This window comes from Passer domesticus, chromosome 1, assembly GCF_036417665.1.
Source record: "Passer domesticus isolate bPasDom1 chromosome 1, bPasDom1.hap1, whole genome shotgun sequence".
Taxonomy (NCBI): Eukaryota; Metazoa; Chordata; class Aves; order Passeriformes; family Passeridae; genus Passer; species Passer domesticus.
The window spans coordinates 127,409,100-127,431,755 of record NC_087474.1 but is presented as its reverse complement, the minus strand read 5'-3'; the positions used below and the strand labels follow the sequence as shown (position 1 = coordinate 127,431,755).

Below are 22,656 nucleotides of genomic sequence, written 5' to 3'. Positions count from 1 at the left end.
CATTTCAAGTAATGTCATCACAGCATCATCAATCTTAAAGATGACCACCTTTGAAATAAATTTTTAACTTGCTGAATGCCTCAAGGGTTTACAAGAAAGCCACCAAATTGACAGAAAATTTCTGTAAGAAGTTTCCAATACATTTTTATTTCCTCTAGCAAGCAAATACAATCTACAAAGTGATCCTAGTTTATAATTTTATTACAAAAGCTGAAAACTCTGCTAAATCACTTAATTCAGAGTATTTGTTAGGCTCCTTTTGGTTCAGCTCCTTTTTGTTCAGCTTCTGCTACATGGATTCCAAGTAAAAATAGAGATTTTGTTTCTCTCATTGAAACGTCCATCGAATCTCTGAGTCTTCCAACTCATTTGGTTTTTGACAATTCTGTGTTAAAATTGGAATCTATGTATGTCTCATCTCCTCCTGGTTTCATGGTTTTCTCCTTGGTGGCAAACCAACTGAGAGCATCAGGACCTGAAAGCTTCCACAAATCTAGCATGCTAAAATCCTAAGACATGCACTGGCTTTGGGATGGCTACCTCAGACCTCCAGCTTGCCAAAGTTTAGCTCCAACTCATTTCTGTTACCAGCTGCTCAGCTGATTAGTATGAAATTGTCAGAATTCATCAATATAAAATACTACTACTTACTCTTTGTATTTCTTGCCTAAAGCATCAAGAGCCTCAGGGAGACATGAAACTTAACAGAGAAGTAAGATTTATTGAAAATGTTTTAGTCAGTTCCATACAAGGTCCTACAAAGAAGCAGACAAACCTGGGGTTTTTGCATTTGGCACTATGTCAACCACACTGCTTTTTCATTTTTTTTAACATTTTTCATATTTTAAAAGCGTTGACAGTTTAGACCTCTAAAGCATCTTTTTAGCTTTTCTGCTACAAATTCCTGATGACACTACTGATAAGTCAGTGCTGAGACTCCCTACTTGAAACTCTGATCCTACAACAGATTCTAGAGCATCCAGTATTCAACTTTAAAAGACCAAAGGAAATATTGTTAGTGTCCACCTACAAGAGAGGCACAAACCAACAGTTACTGCAACAGGCGATGGAAAATCTACAAAAATCAGGAAAAGAATCACAGATCTAAATACAAGGTCCTATTTTCTTTCAACATCAAGGCTCCAAATAGCATTACTAATTAGGATATTTGGGCTTTCAAACGAAATGAGCTCCAGAAAGTGATGATGCATCATCTTTCCCTTTCCAGTCATCTACTTGGTGCTGGGTTCACCTTGAACATGTGAAGTTATTTGTGGTCACATTTGAGATACTTCATCCAAGTATTCTTTCACCTTAATTCAGTTACTCAGAAAGATAGTAGTTTTCCAAAGGTGAGTGGAAATGGTGATTACTTTCTTGGGTAGGAGGCAATACATCCAAGACGGAGTTGTTGATGTGTTGTGCACCATTTCAGTTTGGATCATCAACATCAAGATCCAACACAAAAAGCCTGCTCATTTCAGTGATTCCAATGGCCAGTCACAAAGGAAATCAGTGCATACAAATCCCACAAGGCATTTAGGATAGACCCTCAGATACCACAAACCATGGTAATACACAGGCCTCAATGAATTTATGACAATTTATATTGGTTGAGGATAAGCTGTAAAATCACAGATTAAATCATCTCCCCATTTCTCAGCATTTACTACCAGCATATATGATTCAAGACATTATGCCCTTCCCAGTACAAGTTTGATTCATTTTTCCCAGACTGGTAATCATAAATCTTCAGCTGAACCTGGCACGACAAGTTTGCCTACCAGCTGGTTTTGCTTTATATCTCAACATAAAAATACAGTATGGCTTTCTGACAGAGCAACACAAGGAAGTTTATTGACCTACCTTTTCTTCTCTCTCGCTCTTTCAAAATAGCTTCCAGCCATTCTTGCTTCTCTTCAGGGGTTTTTGCCATGCATACAAACCATTTATTCTTTGCCGTGTTGTGGATCTTCCAGCCATTAATAACAGTGTGGCCACTGCTGTGGTAGTCAGCTGGGAATAGACAAAATTGCTTAAAGAGCACCAACTCTTAAAAAAACATTAGCAATAGTTGCCACAATTACTAAAAACTTATCCCCACACATAAAAGCCCAGAAAAAAACAGAAGAATAAAAATTAATTTAAACTTATCTGTGCCACTGTGAACTATGTTATAACTTAATAAACTGTAGTTTTAATTTTAGTAAATAGTGTCCTTTGTAAAGTGTAACAGAGATTTGCCTAGCATATGGAAGAAGGTATAAAGTCAACACTAAAACAAGCAGAGTCCTATTAAAAGAAAAGATAATGATACTTTTTGAGTACTTTTGTGTTAAACTGAAATAAATAATTCCTTAAATAAGCAGCAATGTTCTTTTCCCCCTTAAATTACTGAGTTGCAATGCTGACTGACTTGATTTACTATTAAGTGTAAAAAAGGACTAAATATAGAGGGGGGGAAATACAATTTCAATGTCACAAGTAATCAAAGCACAGATATTTGGTGAATCTTTACGGGTTACCTGAATAAGAAAATAGCTATGCTAACTAGTTTAAACAAACTGGAATATAATAAAGATCAATAATAATATATCAATGCTATAGAAATCAAATTATTTACTACTTATTACTCTATATTTACCTCAATAGCAATTGATTTTACCATGCTAGTCCATACATCTCATTTAGAAATTCCAAAACTAATCCCCTAACTATCCTTCACTAGGATTACATGCCTTTCCTGGGGAAAAAATTGTGAGGAATAAATGCCTTATGATAAGAAATAATCTTTTTTTCACAGAACACAGACTAAAAAAGCAGAGCAAGCAACTACAATACAAAACATTAAGAAAAAGCAAAGGTCAGTATTTTCTCACCACAAACTTTCATTAAGCAGCAAAAAAGTCCTAAGGCCAACCCTGAACTAGTGCAATAACTACACAGCATTTCTTTTAGTAAATACTTTTTCAGCCCTGTTTTTATGATGAGATGAGATTTTCTGAAACTGAAACCCTTGCTGAAATGCTTGCTAAGATTTATCATAAATCTCAGCAGACATGCTAGTATCCTTTCAATAACTTTGCATTTTAATTAGATGGAAAGCAGCCAAGCTTTGTGTACTGGGCTGGGAAATGTCAGGCACTACTAGAAAATCATGAGACTGATGGCTAATTTCTAAACCAACAAAACTTTCTAGTACTCAAAGCACGTAAAAAAAGTGCAAGCAAGTCTATGACAGGAGAAAAAATGAAGTTATTTTCCCAACATCATGTTTATGCCACTCAGCTATTTATCATACTTTTATTGCATAGCCTATGCATAGTATCCTTTGTTTCTTTAAAAACATTGTTTCTTGAAAATTACCCATCATATTATTCATGCATTCTTAGAAAACCAGACCCAAAAGTCAAGGACAAGAAATAAGTCTCAGATAGAAACAATACTGGAGGAAGTTAAGATTCCTTTGTTTATTTATTAAGTTGGAGGTGAATACATCTAAAAATAAAGGGTCCTAATTTTCCTGTGGTCTTTGTTACTATATGTCTATCATCACAAGACACGTTGTGTAGGTAAATGATTACTGGTTCACTGAACCATAGTTGTTAAAATTGTGGCCAAAAACAAAATCAAAAATTAGGGCTCAGACTCACAAATGGATTCAGATTGCCCTACTTTGGACAAAAATTTGGTGTCAACTTAGTAGCTTAAATCAGAAAAAAAATGGTGTGTCCAGACACTTGAATCTCTCAATGTAGAGATGACTTTTTAAATATGCAGCTTCCTTGGCATCTGAGGATTTGTAACTGCAGGGCCAGGAGCACCCTGGCTGTTTGAACACACTCACCTCACTCCACCACAAACTCCAAGTGATGCCCACTTGGACTTCAGCCTCTGTCTCCAACTGCAACACATCTGCTTTCTCCCTTGCTCTTCACACTCCCCATGAAGGGGAGCAATTCCTACAATTCTCCAAGGCTTCCATGAGCCATTTTTTCTCCCTAGTACACCCAATATCCATAGTCAGGAGCAGTTCAGCATGATGCTTTCATCCCATATAAACTCCTACCTTCTCTGACCCGGCTATTGGTCACGAGCTGCCGGCCAGCCAGGAGGTGTGCATGTCCTGACTGCCCAGCTGCTCTGCACATCTGCACATTCTTCACATCAATACAATCACAGATGGCAGCCAGGCTAAACAAAGAATTTCAAAACCTGACATAATGGTTACAGAAGGAAGAAGAGCACGAGCCTGCCGTTTGCCCCATGCAAAGTCTGAATGAGCAGGATCAACAAATCATTAAACCTACAACTTCCCTAGGAAAGGTGATGAAAGATGACATCATCTTCTAATGTGACTTGGTAATACATTAAAGCTTGTAATTTGAACTGCAACATATTGTTCAAAATTCAAGACTCATATCTTTGAGTGATGAATAAGAAGCAATTTGTTGCAGCCATATACAAAAGAATTTTCTTCTTCCCTTAAAAAATAAACAGAAGTCTCTGTACTGAAGTACTTTTACATTTCTTAGAGGTTCTTAGGGGCTTCAATGCTCAGAAAGACCAAGGAAATAATTTCTGTACAATATCAACTGCCACCCTCCATGTGTACTTTTTGATGCAGTTTTCAGCTACTTTTATCATGTTGCATTTTTTCTATATTGTGCCTCAGTTCAAAACTAGAGAGGACAGAACTACTATACTAGAAGCAAACATAAATCCAGTATTTCCTAAGTCTGAAGTGTTTTTCTTCATAAACTAAGTACCATTCATTTAGTGGCTGATGAATGCCTTTAGAAATGTATTTTTCTCTTAAAAGTGAATTTTAGAAACTGGTGTAGAAGAAAGAATATGATTACCATAAAACCACCTTTCTAATACTTGTACAGCCACATTATTTTAAGATCATAAATAGTAATATGCATTCCACTTTAATCAGCGCAATCAAGAAAAAACAGTGTGCTTCATGGTGCTGAAACAAAAAAAAAAAAAAAGAAAGCTGACACCAACTGTACTACTCAGCCAAGGCCTAATTTCATCAAAGAAAAATTGCTTTTCAGAAAAAGCTTTGTTAATTTCTGTAGGCATGTCATTAGCATGATAATAAGCCACACTGGGGATCTGTTTTGCTATTTCTATGCTTCTACTCACAAACAACAAAGATTACGTTCCTACATCTATCAATGCTGGGAGCAAAAACTCTCAGTTGCCCTGCTCCCTGGAGTTCCATGTTTCCTTATATAAAATGAGCAGGGGATCCCAAAATGTGCAGTAAGGAACTGTGGAAGTATCATCTAGACTGAATAGTCTTCAATGTCTTTAAAGACATCCATCTGGAGTGAGCGAATGACAAGGAGTCCTGCACAGATATGAAAATACAAGTACTCTGCACCCAAAGCTTCCACTGTAAATTAGGAGTTAGAGAAAGTGATAGGTAATAGAAGATTAAAGAGAATAAAATAATACACTACCAAAAAAAGCACATGCAAAGCTAATGGGAGTGACACCTGGACAACTGTGTTACTCCTCTTGGGAATGCAATGAGATGAAAAGAAAACAGCAGAATAGTACTGGGCTACTGCTCAAACATGGATGACTACAGGGGATGAGAAACAAGACATCTGGGTGTAACAAATGAGAACAGTAAAGAAAGCAGGACAGACAAAGGTTAAAGAAGGACATTATGATTGAGTGAAAGAAAAAATATCTGTGTGAAGAGAGGGAATACAGAAGTCTCACAAGGAAGGAAAAGAGCAGGTAAAGTTAAATAAAAATAAAAGGAGAGGGTGACAAGAAAGATGTCACAGGCCAGGGAATTAACACAGAAATTTCCACATTCCAAAGAGAACCACAGAAAGGAGGGATGAAATAGCAGTAATTACAAGGAAAAATAAATCTTAGGATATTGGATAAACTGAAATGGGAAAAGCAGAAAATGTGGTGATAAGTAAAAAATCTAGGTAAAAAGAATCATAGCATTGTTTGGGTTGGAAGGGCCCTAGGAAATAACCTGCAATAAGCAGGAACATTTTCTGCTAGATGAGGTTGCTCAGAGCTACATTCAACCTGACGTCAAATGCTTCCAGGGACTGAGCATCCACCAACTCTTATAAGTTAGAAATCAGACTAACTAAACTATTAATGATGTCACAAAAGTGTGGAAAGGAGTATGGATCCTGGAAAAAATGTGTATATAAAAGTGACTAGATCTGATATGAGATTTTCAGAGAGAAAGGGGGAAGGAAGCATGAACCCTCCAGGACTGGGTACAAGGCTATAGGAAATGGGGACAGTAACAAAATTTCTTGGGGCTGAAATCTGGTGTCTGCATAGAGGAAGACTATTTGCACTTAGCCACATTATAATTGAAGATTCATTGAGGAAGAAAACAAACAGGCAGGAAGGAAAATGAACAGTGTGAAAAAGACCAAGGATGGAATAGCTAGAACAAGTAAATGAAGAAAGGTAGGACAGATAGAGGATCAAAGAAACATTTCCTAAAGCCAACACTAAATGCATTACAGTATGTAGGGAGGAGTCAGTTAAAGATTAATAGTAACAGAATTCTTGGAATATTCATCAGGAAGAAGATTGGTATAATCCTCTGGACACTGTGATGTTAACACTTAGAAGCAAAGAGATGCTGTCTTAGAAAGTGATATGATGCAAAAAGGGAAACTGCCTTGTATTTCTAAAGCACATTTAGGAAGATGAACGAAAATAAATGAAAGGAAGTCAAAGAGTACATGACAGGAAAGACTGAAATAATCAACTCTCTTTTTTGCATAAACAAACCACTGAGATTTTATACAAATAAAGCTAAACACTGGGCAGTGATACAGGCTGGAAAAGGGGAATAGCAGGGTAAAGAATACTGAATAAAATATATTCAGCTCAAAGAGGCTTGAAGAAATTCACTGCAGTGTACACATAGATAGCTTGAAATCACTAACTAAATCAGTGGGCCTGGTGAAGGACATAACCCAAAACAGATGTCAAGAAGTTCTTACAAAAAATGTCTGGTAAGCAAAGACAATGAATCAAGTGTGACACCACAGTGCTCTACCTTATGTTCAGCATTTTTCACTATTTTCATAACAGCTTAAATGGTTCATTGGTAACATTGTTCATGGAACCAAGTCAAGAAGCATTGCAAGAGCTTTGGGGAACAAGATGTGAATTCTGAATATATAACAAATTGTACAAATGGTAAGATAAAACTCAGCACAGAAAAGAAAGTAATTATCAGTCCTACTCTCAGACATTAATATAGTATAAAATATAATGGGTTAGGCACCAGTACTGCACAAAACACTCTGCTCTGGTCTTCTTGAACACAAATTAAAAGACTGAAAAATAATGCTCTCAGAAAAGCCAAACAATCCTGGGATTAGTAGCAGACATCCCTTGCTGCAGCACTACAGTAATTATTCTGGCACTGGTAAAATTTCAGCTCTAGACACTTCAGTCATGAATTCCGAGCATTTATTAATGCAAAATCTTTATAAAATTGAATGTGAATGACAAAAGACAGAAGCAAACTGATCAAAAAAACAAAATCCAAAGGACAAAAATAAAATTATAAAATAATAATAAAATAAAAACACAACACATGAAAAAAGGTTGAAAGACTTTAAAGTACAAGATGGTGGAAAGACACAATAGCCTTCAAATAAACTATTTTGTTGCAATAAGAACAATAGGCAATTTTTTCTCCAAGTCAGTTCTACTGTCTACTCTGTAAAACAAGAAGTGAGCAAACTATTTTGAACACAAGGAACTCAAGAACAGAGAAAAAAAAAATAATTTTAAAGACACATTCAATTCCTATGAAGCTTACTTAGAAGTAAATTCATTGTTATTAATGCTCAATTTTAGAACAAAATTACATTGAGAAATGCTTGGAATCCATAGTAGAGGACAAACCTAACACTACTTTAAAATATCAGGAAAAGCAATATATAACTCACAGAAATTCCCTCCAGACTTACATATTTGCAATGCCACTGCAAGTTACACATACCACTTTTTTTTTCTAGCTTTACATTAAAAAAGCCCAAAATATTTTAATTGCAAAAGAAAAAGTAATTATTTTTAACCTCAAAAGTTAAACTCAAGTTTCTAAAACAGAAATTGACATGTCTAAGAATACCTTGGGTTTTCACTTTACTGATGTATGTCAAGAAAATTTCAAGTAATCTTATGGCTTATATCCCTAAAGACATTTTTAAAAAACCTTCCTTAAGTTACAATGTAAGCATTTACATTGTTTCATCCCAACAGAGGTTGGTTCTCCACTTGCTGTTATAAATATACCATGCACCTAAGGATAAGTCCTTTTAAGAGTGCTGGAATGCTGTAAAGTGTGGTTAAACATGTAATTTCAGTTGAGAAATAAATATCACCTTATTTTATTACTCTGTTCATGTAAGCACAATATAGCCATCTATTGCTGCCCAGAAAGCAATGATGTGTCACAGAAGCTTTAAAGCATCTTTAAAAGCACAGATGCTTTTAAAGCAGCATCTTCCTCTTTCTCTCCAAATACAAGGAGCATTCTCCATTCTCAAAGAAATCATGGAGCTGCATTTGATTTCAGCACCTCAAAAAATGGCTCTTTAAATGAGCCACACAAATATACTCACCTGTTCCATCATCTACGTTCTCCACTTCCATCACTTCTGTGTTTATTCTGCCCCGGAAAAGGTAACGGTGGCCATCTGTAGATGCTTTGCTGTTCTTCAATCTCCTGAAAAAAGAGCAGATGAGCAGATCATCCACTCCCTTCTTCTATGTTTCTACACTGCTACCTGTACATGAAGCATTTGGAGACCACTGTGAGGATCACAACACATAAATAGCTGTGCAACTGGACTGTGGAAAATGCTGCTGAATGGGGTGCTGCTGAAGGAAATGCAAAGATGTTATGGCTGGTAAGAGTCAGCTGCAAATTCCTGCCTGAATGAGAGCTCATCGGGAAAGTCCCACTCTGGAAAGGCTCTGCTCCAACACTTTGGTACCTATATGCTGTTGTCTGCCACCCAAGGCAAAAAAAAGGAGAGCCTTTTCTCCTAAGTGATGTGGTCTCCCTGTTAGTCTAGAAATTCAGCATGGGGATAGTGTGACTGAAAAAAATTAAACGAGAACATCTTTGGACAGAAATCTTGACCTACGTATGTTAGCATCATAAGTGGGATTTATGTAGGGAAGAATGAAGACAACACCTTTCCTTCCTAACGTAAGGGTTAACCAAGAATTGCAATTAAGGATTGCTGAAGTTTGTGGCAGTTTTACTGCAATATGTTCCAAAGCATTGCTGTAACTGCTCCCAGTGAAGCCAATGCCTTTGGAGAACCCCAGTTCTAGACAGCTTTTCACACCTCAGATAAGCCAGGGATTATTGTCTATCCATTTTTGCCTATGATGATAATTAATACTGTATCTCAAACGAAGGTCAGTTCCTAAGAATTAAGGATCTCCTGAATTTTGACCTTAATCCACTCCAAAGAGGTACTAATTTTCTGAAAATTACCTGCCTCTCAATAATTACTTTACTACTGCCTTACAAATAACTCCACTACACCATAAATTTATCATTCAAAAATTGAGTAACATATCAAAAATACAAAGAAAGCAAAAAGCAAAACCAGCATAAAGCATAAAGTTTCAGTACTACATGTTTCCCCTTTCCAAAGTAAGTAAATCCAATAGCTCAACTGAGTTTTAAAACTGTAAACCCAAATATGACATGCCATGTTTACAGGACTCTGCCACAAAAGGATGGTTAAAAATTACATTAAAATATCTCATACCATAAATGTAGGGCAATTTTTGTAAAATTACCAAAACACAATTTCTCTCTTTACATACTTGCCAATCAATATTTAAAGTCTCTTGCAGGAAATAAGTAATTCTCCATCTTAAACTTGAAAATTATATTCTAAATTGAGTTAGTCCTATATCTGTAGAGATGCCACCATGGTAGCAGCCAAGGACATGATTGTTTGAAACTAAACAAACCACAGACAACCTTTCATGCGTTTTGAAATTTTCATGCAATAGTGCATTTTACTGAAAATATGGCTACAAAAATATGCAACTTAGTGGAGGACAACTGAAAAGATAATATGCAACCAGCAACTTATTTGTAATTGCTGGACAATAAACTACAACAAATATCAGAATTTTTTTAAATCTACCCAGATATCTACCCTATCTTTCTAAATATGTCTTTAGTGGCCACTCTAAAACAACTTCTGGATTAAAGAGACAAATTTGAGCATCGGGAGGGATATATGTACATAGGAGAACTCTTATTCCTCACAACATTATGTACAGAAGCTTGTTGCTGAACTAAGGGAATTGCTCTTTGGAATGCAGCAAGCAGCAGCTTTCTAGATGTTTTCCCTGATTACAAATATAAGGCATGAAACTCTTGAATCTTTAGAGACTAATTTTATCGCACAAGCTAGAATACTCATCTGTTTGAACTAAAAACTCAGACTGTTTACACTTCCTAGAAGAGAGTGAGGCCATCACATATAACCTGCTGCAGAAGGCTGACAAGACAGATTCTTTTTCCCCACACTTCACCACCAGGATTCTGCATTCATATAATATTTTTTTCCAATTGCTTGAATTAAATAATTCTCTTTGGTTGATAAGTTTCTTCTAAAAATGCCAACTTTGATGCTGTGGTTCTTATGAAACAGCATACTCATGATTAGCTCTAGTGTGAGAAAAACACATTCTTTTTGAAAGTAGTTATTTACCTGTGCTTTTTTTTGCAGTAGACCAGAAGATTATCAAAAAGAAAAAATATCCTCTCTTGGATATTTCCTGCTGAAATTTTCAGTAGTAGTCCACTTCGCAGCATTTCTGTACACGTGTCTGTGATGTTGGACCCCTAAAATTGAGTGGAAAGAGATTACTCTTTTAGTAAGAGCTGAAGTACTTTGCATCAACTAAGGAAAAGTTTCTTTTACAAATTCACAAGCATAACAATTCTCTAGAAAGAAGTAATGATAATTTATTGCATTGTAATTATGTAATAATCTATCATTATGTTTAACACTAGCTTTGTGAATAGATACAGTTTAATCACAAAAAAGTTACCAAATTATATTACTTTTGTGCAAAGACCTCACCTGAAAATCAAGCCAACTTTATCCAATAACTCCTATCCTCAGTAACTTTATTCAGAAATGTCTGAAAATGGGGCATTACAAGACATAATCTGTGCCAAGATGCAACTGGAAGCTGAAGCAACCTGGTACTTGAACATCACTAAAGGTAGATAATTCTACACTAGATTAGGCTAAGAACAGAAACAAATATTAAAAACCACAAAGATATAAAACTTAGGCAAATCTAAGAGTGGCATGTACAGCTAAGACTGTCTAGTATACTTCCTCAGACATCAGAATTCTGGTAAGGTTTAGATGTTTTGGATTAAACTTCCCATGCCTCATTGTTGCTTCAAGACAGATCAATCATGTGAAAAGGCCATCAGACATTTTCATAAAATTTAATGAAAGAGAAGCAATTTCAACAAAGGAAGATATTGTAAAAAAAATTATATGAAAAATTCATGGCACTTCTATGTCTTGCAAAGAGAAATTTACCTCTCAAGGAATCCCTACCTTGAATTCAGAGGTGCATTTTGCTAGCCTGAAAAATTATGCTCCTGTGGGACAGAGCTGCTGTCCATGTGCATGTCCACTCAGACATGCAGCCTATTGATAATTTTATTATCTATTGTGCTGGCTGCATCAAGCACACACCCATGGTTTGAAGAGTTTCCTGACTTGAGGAAGTCAAAGCCAGCTTGGAAAACCTGCAAAAATCCAGGACTCTCCTGTCATCTACACATGTTCTGAATGGTTTAGGCATGTGATAGCTGCAGTTACTTCCTCTTCTTGATCTAACCACAGTAGTCCAAAGAAAAATGGATTCAATTAAGAGCCAAGAAGAGATCACGCATTCTGCTCTCACAGTTCTTCATCCTACTGTCCATCCTTTGTATGTCACAGCTGTGAATGTTGAGCAATAGCTCAGACTGTCCTAAGGAGAATGCAGTCTGTTTACAGAGATAAGTGAGATTGCACAACCATCACACTGGAACACAATCCAGGTCTCTAAGCAAAGCCACTTCAGGATCTGTATTAACTAACCACTACTGCTTCCATTCAGGATCAAACAAGCCAACAATAATGTCACCTATAGCCACTACAGCATATTTCCCTTCCTAAGACAGCATCAGTACCAGCATGCTAATTTTACAGTTTTATTCAAAATCAAACACTGAAACATTTTAAAAGCACACTCAGTGATATAAATTAGGCATAAATTAGGGCTGTGTGTAATGCTTGTTGACTATAATTACAGAAAAACAGGTCACTTTTTTCCATTCCATTTCATTGCTTTTATGTATTAAAGGGTAAACAATATCTTATTCTGTGTTTCAAATTTGCTGGAATAGTACTTACTAACAATTTGCATTTTAAAAGGTTGGATACTTTCTAAAGAGTCTTGGTTTGTTTTTACACAAAACTTCAACTTGGCAGAAAAATAGTTGTTTTTTGTAAGGAAGCCAAAAAATATCAGCTTAAGGCTTCAGAATTGTACAAGAAGTTTCAGCTTCTAAAAATGGATGGAATTCTTTTCATAGAAAGGATTTATAAAAAATTTTGTCTTTTCTTATTGAAGAATTTCATTTTCAGTATAGAAAAACACAACCTTTACCCAACAGTCCTAACAAGATCTACTACTGTACCAACATCTTGTCACAAAACAGCACATTTAATACATATTTTAAGGATATATAATTCAGGCTACCTGACTTATTTAAAATCACCTCATTCATGACTCAACGTGACGGTATGGCAGTGAGCATTTCTGTCCTACATTACTACCCTTTGTTATCCTCTTAATTTTGTTCCCTTTGTAAAATATTCTGCTAGGTGATGAAAACAAGGTTCTAGAGATACTTTTTTCCCTCTGAGATATTTCATCCAAAGACTGAACAGTGTTAAAGTCACTTCTCAGATACCTTCTGACAAGACCACAACCCATGCTGGTGTGGTCGCAAGTCGGTGAATTTTGTAAGGGCGGTTTTATTTGCTGAAGTCAAAGGGAATAATAAAACAGGATCAGAAGTCACGTCCTGTTGTCTTACATAACAGTGCAAGTGCAGAAAAATCCCCTGTCACTCCCCTGCCTATGTAATACATAGGACTTGCCTGTTTCTGGACTTTAGGTTGGCATGGAGCTGAAATGGAGAAAAATGGAAGGGCATGTTATACGAAAGCACTGCTGTTTCTACACCTGGGGTGAGCATGGCTCTCCACCACATCCCTTAGAGATGAAAAACATGCCTGAGGAAGGATGAAGCAGACAGCACACACAAGGACTGCCATACCTACCATGCAATTCAAAGGGCTGACAACCATAAGAAGTTTTCCTGAAGGATGGAGCTACACCTTAACCTCCCATGGGTTCTCAACAGGAGCACCAAGCTACAGCTGATATCCCGCCCAGTAGGACAATTCACTTAGCCAGCTCCAAGCTGTCCCTCTCATGGGGGAAGGATCAAGGCTGCAGTAACATAGGAGGGATCACCTTCATCCCAGAAGCAGGTGAGACTTTCTGCTGCACAGCTAAAACTGAACTACACTACCTACAATATTTTTCACTACCAAAACCTTCTGATACATATGTGTTTTCATTAAGCGTTCACACTGAAACTACCACAGGAATTTCCAATATGAGCAACTTGAACTTGAAATGCAATTTGCTATTTCAAAGTTTTCACGGACATTTAAACTCAGTGCTTGTAAGAGGAGATGATAGAGCTGCTCAACCTAAATGTAAAATCACTACTACTATGCTATTCATGCTTCTGTATATTTAAAGTAGTTGCAAGTAGAAATCATGGGCTATTTTCAGTGAAACCAGTGCTTTTGTAATCAGTCAATTTGAAAATGCCATGTATTGTAGAAAGAAACCTATTTTAATCATCCTCTAACAAATCACATAAATAATTCAGTTGGGGGAAAAAACAACCTGCAAAGCAGGCTTATACTGTGAATCTAGACTAATTTTGCCTCCATCTGTCCTACTGGGTCACTAAAGACTGTACAGCAATCCTCTTCTGTGGGAAGCACCCCAACCAAACACTCTGTGCCCTTTGAGGATAGCTGGTATGGAAATTAAAAGCCCATCAAATCTTGGAGCCTGCTGGCTATTTAGGTATAACTGGCTTCTGACAACCTTTGGCTGTCAGTCAGACACCTATGATTCTAACTAAGGAAACAGATTAGGTGAGAGGTCTGAAATGTGGGCTACCATGACATATCAACAAAAAAAAAAAAGCACTGTAAGGAGAGAGACTATATCTCAGGTAAGATATTACTTGATGATATGGAATCACATCAACAAGTAATATTTGGAATGGAAAGGAACAGAATACCCCATGCCACTGTCACTAAGTTGGCCTATGACTCATATTGGGTTGTTCAGCTTCCAGCTTACAACAAATGCAACAATTTTATTTTTTCTTCTCTCACTGAAACATCCATGCAAATTTTACTGACAGACTCCTTGAGCTGCTGAGCCATTCTCCAACTGAGACAGCCACCTACACAAGTTCTGAATTCAGGCCAATAAATTAAACCACTTAGGAAATTAAGTGAGAAAGTCATCATATTCAAAATCATCTTTCTTGAAACAGATGTTCCATTTTTTTCCATGAATCTGTATTTTTATCATAATAAACACAAGCTTCATTTTATGACACTTAAGTATAGGAATTCAAGTCATGCTTTGATCAAATTCTAAAAATAGTCTTTATTTTTTTCCCTTTCCTTCTAGTTGGGGCCAAGCAATGCGCTAAGCATTTCCTTCTGGAAGGAAATCTCCAACAAGTTTGCTTCTTTATTTTCAGCATTGCAGAAAACCAGATGTTTATTTAATTAAATCCACTCTCAAATACTGCATTCAGGAACTGGTTTTTTTTGTAGTTGTTGTTGGGAATCCTTCAAAATACTGTTAGCTCATATAGATGCTTTGGAATTCTCACCATTTCAAGGACTAACCTTATACTATGTCTAAAAAAGATGCACATCTTAGGATCAAGGCAATTTTGCCAGATTGTGCACCCTGTGGTTGCCATATGATATCAAACCCAATTAGCTAAAATACAATAAACACCACATAACTCTACTGGAAACATCCTATTTTAAGGTAACGACACTCTTTCAGAGTTCAAGCACAGGTAAAACCCTAGAATGAAATCTAGGAAGAGGGGAGGTGGAAAAAATAAAACAAAAAAAAAAAAAAAAAAAAAAAAAAAAAAAAAAAAACACCAAGGCTGGTAGGAAATTACTTTGTTACAGAGTAGAGAATACACTCTGGGAACAAGGAGAAAAAGTCTGTTTCAAGTGCTTATGTCCATATTGTTACCATTCTCTCTTTATTGTTACCTTTGCTTATTAGCACATTTCCAAAAGCAACCATATTTCCTACCAGATGTTTTATCTAGAATTCAGAAGAAACTTAATGCAGGAAAGTGGATTCCCTGTTCAGGGACAGAGGTTTGAGAACAGTGACTTCTTAACCAACTTATATGACTAATAATGCATTGAGTTATTAATACTGTAACTTTATACTTGAGTGTGTTCATTAAGAAGGATTTGACAAATATCTATGACTCAGACATTGGAAGCAAGCAGAAGAATTTTAATCACTGTAGTGCAATAAAAAATTTAATTGAAAAGTTAAAAATAATAAAAGGAATAAAGTGGTGATAGATAATAAAGATTATTTAGCAAATTTCTTTGCCATAAAGTATTTAGCACTTAACTTGCTATTGCTCCTATCATGAGGTTATTACATAAACATTTAAATGTTCAGATACACTAACCTTCACAAGTTACTGCTGATGACAGCAACTTCAAGCTAATAACAAGAAGAAACACATTTTCACCTAGCCAAAAGAAGGAGCTGTTAAGTGATGGCAACTAGACCTCCTCTCAATTCAAACATTTAGAATTTTACTTTATATTAGTCCTCTCTTTTTCAAAATCCTACAAACAACACAATGGCACTTGTTTTGACTTATTTTCTTTTAGTTCAGATAGAAGGTTACAAATAAGTGCAGAAAGTTTTGTCTGAATATGGACCAGCAATTATATCACTTTTCTACTTGCTAAAATTCCTTCTTATAATGCACAGTGAATTTTAGTGACCATCCTGTACCAAAACATTTCAGTGCACTGAACTCCAGCATGAGATGATTTGCCAGAAATGGAAAAGCAGTTCTTGAAAATGCTTCTGCACAAGGAAAAAAATATCTGAAGTGAAACATTTCAAATCACACAATACACTGCATGAAGAATTTTGATTAAAGTAAAATTAGTCGCTTAATCCACATTTAGAATGAACTAAATCTTCCTATACTACTCAATTAACAACAAAACAAAGGTTTTGCAAAAGTCCACTGATCAGAAGATTTCACATGGGGCATACAGGAAATAATTATGTGGTGTCATGAGTAGTATTTGGGGGGGTCTTTGTTCAGATCTCTGCTCCTTTCAGACAATGGCTGGTTCTGCTGAATCCTCCTGGATGACAGGGGAAAGCTAAATCCACTACTGCAGAACCAGAGCACATCCTTAGGCACAGCAAAGTTTAAGAAACAGCAGGTACAATAAAATCAGGAGGTGTAGGGTGGGAACAGAGCCGTGTAGAAACTACTTCTTATTTCTGCTTTTTTACCTACTACTACAAATATCTACTTAAAAACTGTCTATTCTACTCAATGTTCTAATTGTTATTTGTCAGACTTCGTGGGGAACTCTCTCAGTTAAAGTTCAGACAGGTCTGACTTGAGGTTTTCTTTGCTTCAGTATCCCATCTGTATCCCTAACCCTTCCTTTCCTAGGCACCATACAAAGGAAATTTCCACTATATAGTCCAAAGTCTTTCAGTACCAGACTAACATACAACAAACACATTTTTCTTGCTACATCTCCCAGTCTGCAAGCCTTCCACAAAGCTTGAAGAGATAAAACCTCTTCCTCCAGTTCTTAAGCAGCTTTCTCAGGAAGAGAAGTAGCATATTTGAGCAAAGTATTCAAAAGAGCAAAGGACTACTTCCATCTTGAAATCTGCCTTGTAAAAAGCCTGAGTCTTTTTGGTTTTTTAAGTCAGTTTTGAATTTGGTTACACTGTTTGCTTTATATTTCTTTTGTTGAAACTTCATTTGTGTTGCCTTCCACTCCAGTGCAGTCAGCTCAGACATGTCAATACAAAACACCCAAGGGAATTTAAAGATACACTCTTATCTGCACGTGTCTTTCCATATGAACCAATTATAGTGCTCAGAATAGTTCAAAAGGAAGATTTTGGTGCTACAACTACTTGATCTTGTTGTTTTCTTGGGGAAAGGGTGACTCTTCTGGTTACTACTTAAAATTCTAACTCAGAACCAGATCTATGGTTACGTCACAGAACTTGATTGAAGCACTGAAGTTCTTCTATTTGTAAACCATTAAAAAACCCCACAAATCTCTACACAGATTCCATTGAATATGTTAAAATTAGTTTAACGCACCCAATATTAAAAGACTACCAACAAGCTGACAAAAACTCATAGGCTCAATGCTTAACCAATAATAAACAATAAACAAAATATTTTTCAACCACACAAAGTGCTGCTAGGCCAGCATACACAGCAGTAAAATAAAATCAGCATTTAAATTAGGATTTATAAATGTGACAGTGTGTACAGATACATGTTAATACAAATGCTAAATAACTATCTTTCCTTGAAGTCTGCTATTTCATATAGCACTGCTCAGTCATGGACAACTTCATTTACAAAGTAAATCTCAAAAGCTGTGGCTTCATAGAACTGTGGACTTGACAGAACCTCAGGATCACAAAAACAGTGTAACACATACTTGTGGAAAAATGTTACTCCCTCCTCAACATAGAAGGCCATAAATTTTATGACAGTAATGACAGTACCTCCCATCCTTCAACATGAGACTGCCACTCCTCCAAAAATTCTAATTTTTCCATTTGTCTCTTGGCCTCATTTATGTTGGAACAGACAGCTTTCATGGCCTGGAGAGCTTCCATTAGGGCTGCATAGTCACTGTGCTTCCTTGGAGTCCGCTTCAGTAATTCCTATTTAGACATAGAAAAAGCACAGGGGGGAAGGAAAAAAATAAAAGAAAATAAAGAAAGAAAGCAGTCTTTGATCTCTAAAGGTCCATTACAGGACCAAACCAGCATACAAAAAGAAAGTAGTCAGTCTTCTCTTTTACTAAGCAGAAAAGTAGCAACCCTTCTAAAATGGTACTAGGAGGACACTAAAATGCAAGAGTAACTAATTATTGACAATAAATAATCATCATGATTTTGGAAGAAGTTTTCATTTCAGCTACTTTATCCTCCAACAATGTTTCTTCATGTTGAGCTTTGGGGTTTGGGTTTGTTTGTTTTTTATATTCTGCAGGATACAACTGTTCAAGAGCAAGGATAACAATTCTGCTTAAAAAAACAGTAGTTCACTCATGTCAAAATTAACACCTGCCTTTCCTGCAACTCAGAGCAGAAAACACATTCCTTCAGCTCCACACTATTGTTTAACCTCATGCAACGCAGCAAAGCAGTGGACAATAGCTTAGGTGACTCACTGATTTCAGACCTACTGGAAGCCATGCTGATAAACAAAAGTGCAGTCACCAGCATTTGTTTGAGATTTCCCATCTCAAACTACCAACTCCCCATTTCCAGCTGGGCTGACTGAGAACAGCCTTCAGCAAAGCCCTAACCCTGCTGCCACCACACCCTGTATTTAAATTTTCTTAATATATTCATTTCATTGCTCTAGAGTAATTCATTAGTCATTTTTCCCTGTTTTATCTGTATGCCTTTCAAAAAATAGAATAGAAAAATAATTTCAAAATAGACCAAGGGAACTGTAAAGCCAAAGCAATCTTGGATGACTCACACCTCATTGTAATGATTATATTTTTAATCTGTTTTAAAAACTTTTTCGTTTTAACCTGTCTCTTACTAGATTTTTTTATGTCATATGCCTCACAACTGGCAACTTTGCAGATCAATACTCACACATGCATTGTGAAAAATACTGTCCAACACTCATTTTTCAGGTAGCTTCTAGAGTAGAATCTGCTCTGGTTTTTGTCTCAGAGTTTGGGACAATAAGCAATACAAGATCTTAATTTGTTAAGCAATGATTTGCTTAAAATACTTATTTTCTTGTATTTTATTTCCTAACAGGGAAAATTACAAATCCAGATGTTTGAATATCTAATGTTTATCACCAGATTAACATTTTTCATTTAAGCTGTCACAATATGATAACAATAAACATATAATTGTACATGAAACCATCTACAGCACCTTACTGTCACTCCACAGTTTTTCGTGTGAAAAAAATCCATTAATATTTTCCATTTTTGATAGTAAATTAGTACCATCAAAGTACACCACAAATAAACTCTGTTATCCCAAGCATTTTAAGCAAGGGCACGATTGAATCCAGCTGAAATTACTCTCATTAAACTCTCCCGAATGGCTCACTTCTGCCCAACAATGGAGAGGCAACCTTACAAATACAAGCAGAACAGAGCTAATCATCTCAATCCAGCCAAGCTCCTCAGTTCTTTTAATACTGATGTCAGAAGACTGGCCACCAGCTTTAATGGGAGCAAGGCTAGATCCAGTATCTTAATAAAGAGATAATTCACTGCGTAGAAAGATTGCTCCTGGGGTTCAGAAACATGCTTAGCAACCAGTTTTATACAGGAAGTATAAAGTCCTCAATAAAAATCTTGTGAGTACCTTCAAAAGAAGGGGATACTTGCATATTCTCTGTATTGGTGTCACTAGATATCCCTCCAGGGGCACATCTGTATTCTTGCGTCCTCCAAGGAGCATGCAGTTCTGGAGTGGGAACAGGTTCACAAATTATTGAAAAATCCCAATAAAATTATCAGAAATAAAGACAAGGGCATAGGGATACAGCAGTGTTTGGCTAAAGTATGCACAAACTGTGTAAATATATATATATGTATGTATATATAAAAGGAAGGAGGTTTGCAAGACTGTCGAAAGTACAGGCTTGAACACATGCACAGGCTATCACACATGACAAGGAAGTTAAAAAGGCAGAATGCAGGCCTCTTGCCTTAGTACCTTCTTCATCCAGTCTGATGAAGAGGACTTTTTGTTAGAGTTTGAAACTAAAAAACAGTAAATAAAAATAGTAAATAAAATGCTCAAAATATGCTTTCAGACTTAAACAAACAAAAATAAAAACATTTCAGGGTGACCAATATAGACGTTGCTGTTTCTAAAAAGTGTTTGCAGTATTAAGTAGCATCAAAGATGGTTTGAATGTTTGAACGTGGCCATCCTAATACACACCTTAAAAAAAACATGGGTTTTTTTCATGATTCTATATTTAAATTTGATGTGGAATGAATAAAATATCCTAAAGTTGTGGGCAAAAGGCTATTAAAAAGTTTCAACAAGACATCTGATTATGTAAGCAGAGAGTAAATTAAACATTGGGTGGAAGCACCCAGTAAAAGCAGCTGAGAGAGAGAAAGGAATAAGGGCTTTTGGGGATAAGAAAACACACAAAGTACATCACAGCAAATATTTGGAATTGCTGGAATTAAATTCTAAGTACATAAAGACCTAAAGTAACGATTACAATTATTTTATGGAGAGATCAGAAGGAATTGTGATGCAATGCCCTGAGATAATCTGAGCTTCAAAGAACAAGTTGTCTAAACTGAGGACACTAAACAAAAGCAGTTTAAGCCAGATGAGATGTCGACACAGGCCACAGATCTGGATGCAGACACAATGTTGATGGAACAGAGGCTGCACAACTGGGTGGCCACCCAACACACCTATCCTGCAACCAGTGCTGCTAGGGGATCTCCACACCCACTCTGAAGTCTCTGCTATGTACTCATACTTAACCAGCTTCTGTCTTACCCTAAAGGATGCTTTAGCCTAAAGGATTTCACTTCCAAACACAAAAGCTTTACTGATAAAGACCAAGTAAGATAATGGCAATGCAGACTGTAGTTATTACAACAACCGCCTCTATACTCAAAGCCTCAAAAGTTCTGGTTTTAGCTCCCAGTAATTTATAGATAACCACAACTCTAATAACCCAATCCCTTTGGTGTGCCCAGAAGGCTTTGACTGTGCTTTCGAATCATGCCCTAAGTCTATGAGGAACAAACACCAGATGAGAAAGTCCTCTGCATATGCCCCCGAGCACCTAAAACTGACATCATGAACTGCCACAATGGCACACTTGGCTTCCTTTGTCACAAAACAAGCTCTTAGTCATCTTTCTCCAGAGTATTTTGCTTTTTGCCTCTGTAGTCAGCATTCACCCTTTCTTCTTGAGTCTGGCCACGCTGCTCCCAATACAAGAACCATGTGTATGACGCCCCCCAGTCTGTGACAAAGTGAAAGATACTGTGCCAACCACTGAGGAAAAATAGGACAACTTTGAAACAGTTTTTAGCTGTGAATAACCATTTCTGTGTAAGAGGTTCTTAGCAAAAAGGCAGATGGTGCCTCATGTCACATAGCGTCTCCCACAATAAGGAAATTCCCACACTGCTCATTAACTTGGCTGTAAGTAAGTGCAGCTGGGGAGTCAGATCTGGTATCTTTCAAAGCATCAGTGTGATGCAACAGGATTTCACCAAGAACTTTGTCAACAGCAGTATTGGAACCCTACTGCATGCTAAAAATAATTAATAAAATTAACTGAAGACCTGTGATACTCTCAGCACTGGCAGAATCTTTTTTTCTCAAACACATCTGTGATGCTTTGCTGGTCATTTGTTCTCCAGTCCCAAAACACAGTGATCAAATCTGATCACTCCAAAATGTGATAGCATATCCAGGGACACTTGCTCAGGTATTTCAGTTCCAATATAGTAGACTACTCATTTCAAAGCTGACCTTTTTACCACAGGACACCATGGAGGAAACACAAAAATCATTCCACACTGAATCCTGCTTTTAACAAGTAAAATCCCCTATCAGCAAACTCAGTATTTACATGGAAATTGGTTTTGCTGTTGAAAAACCATGAGGACCATCACACTTAACATTTTCAAACTCCTCCTTACTTGTCTTATAAAGTGAAAGACTACTTGTGGAGCTGTTTCTTTCACCTTGGATTAAGTCAGCATCTAAGATTAGAATGGCTACTCTGTGATCCATAACAAAAGACTTTTCTGTCTGCAACAGCACTGGCTACAGTACCAGAATATGGACCTCCCTTCAGAAGTTGCACTGAGTTCTCCAGATCCTTTCTGTAATTCCTTTCCCTATCCCTCCTCATCTATTTTGTACTATTCTTTGTCCTTTATAGAGATTCACACCCTTGTCTCCTGGCCAGTACATTCAAGGCACACTGCCTAATTCTGTATTATCCACAGATCCAAGCACAGCAGTGAAAATATGATTTAACCACCCCCTTCCTCTGGAAACACCACCCCCACCAAAAACTGTCTGCTAACCACTTGCAGGTGTGCTTGCACTTGTTACATGGTGGAGGTGAAAAAAAAATCTAAA

General features: G+C 36.7%; 1 protein-coding gene across 2 annotated transcripts in view; it reads right to left on the bottom strand.

Moving 5' to 3' along the window:
* The window catches only part of PREX2 (phosphatidylinositol-3,4,5-trisphosphate dependent Rac exchange factor 2), a 168,750-nt gene that overhangs the window by 99,813 nt on the left and 46,281 nt on the right, over window positions 1-22,656 (bottom strand). For both annotated transcript variants that reach the window (XM_064388503.1, XM_064388513.1), the window contains exons 5-9: window positions 19,882-19,983; window positions 18,034-18,195; window positions 10,776-10,909; window positions 8,649-8,752; window positions 1,867-2,016 (exon numbers count right to left, since the gene is read on the bottom strand). In XM_064388503.1, the coding sequence (XP_064244573.1) occupies window positions 1,867-2,016; window positions 8,649-8,752; window positions 10,776-10,909; window positions 18,034-18,195; window positions 19,882-19,983 (652 nt within the window). The remainder of the gene's footprint in view (window positions 1-1,866; window positions 2,017-8,648; window positions 8,753-10,775; window positions 10,910-18,033; window positions 18,196-19,881; window positions 19,984-22,656) is intronic.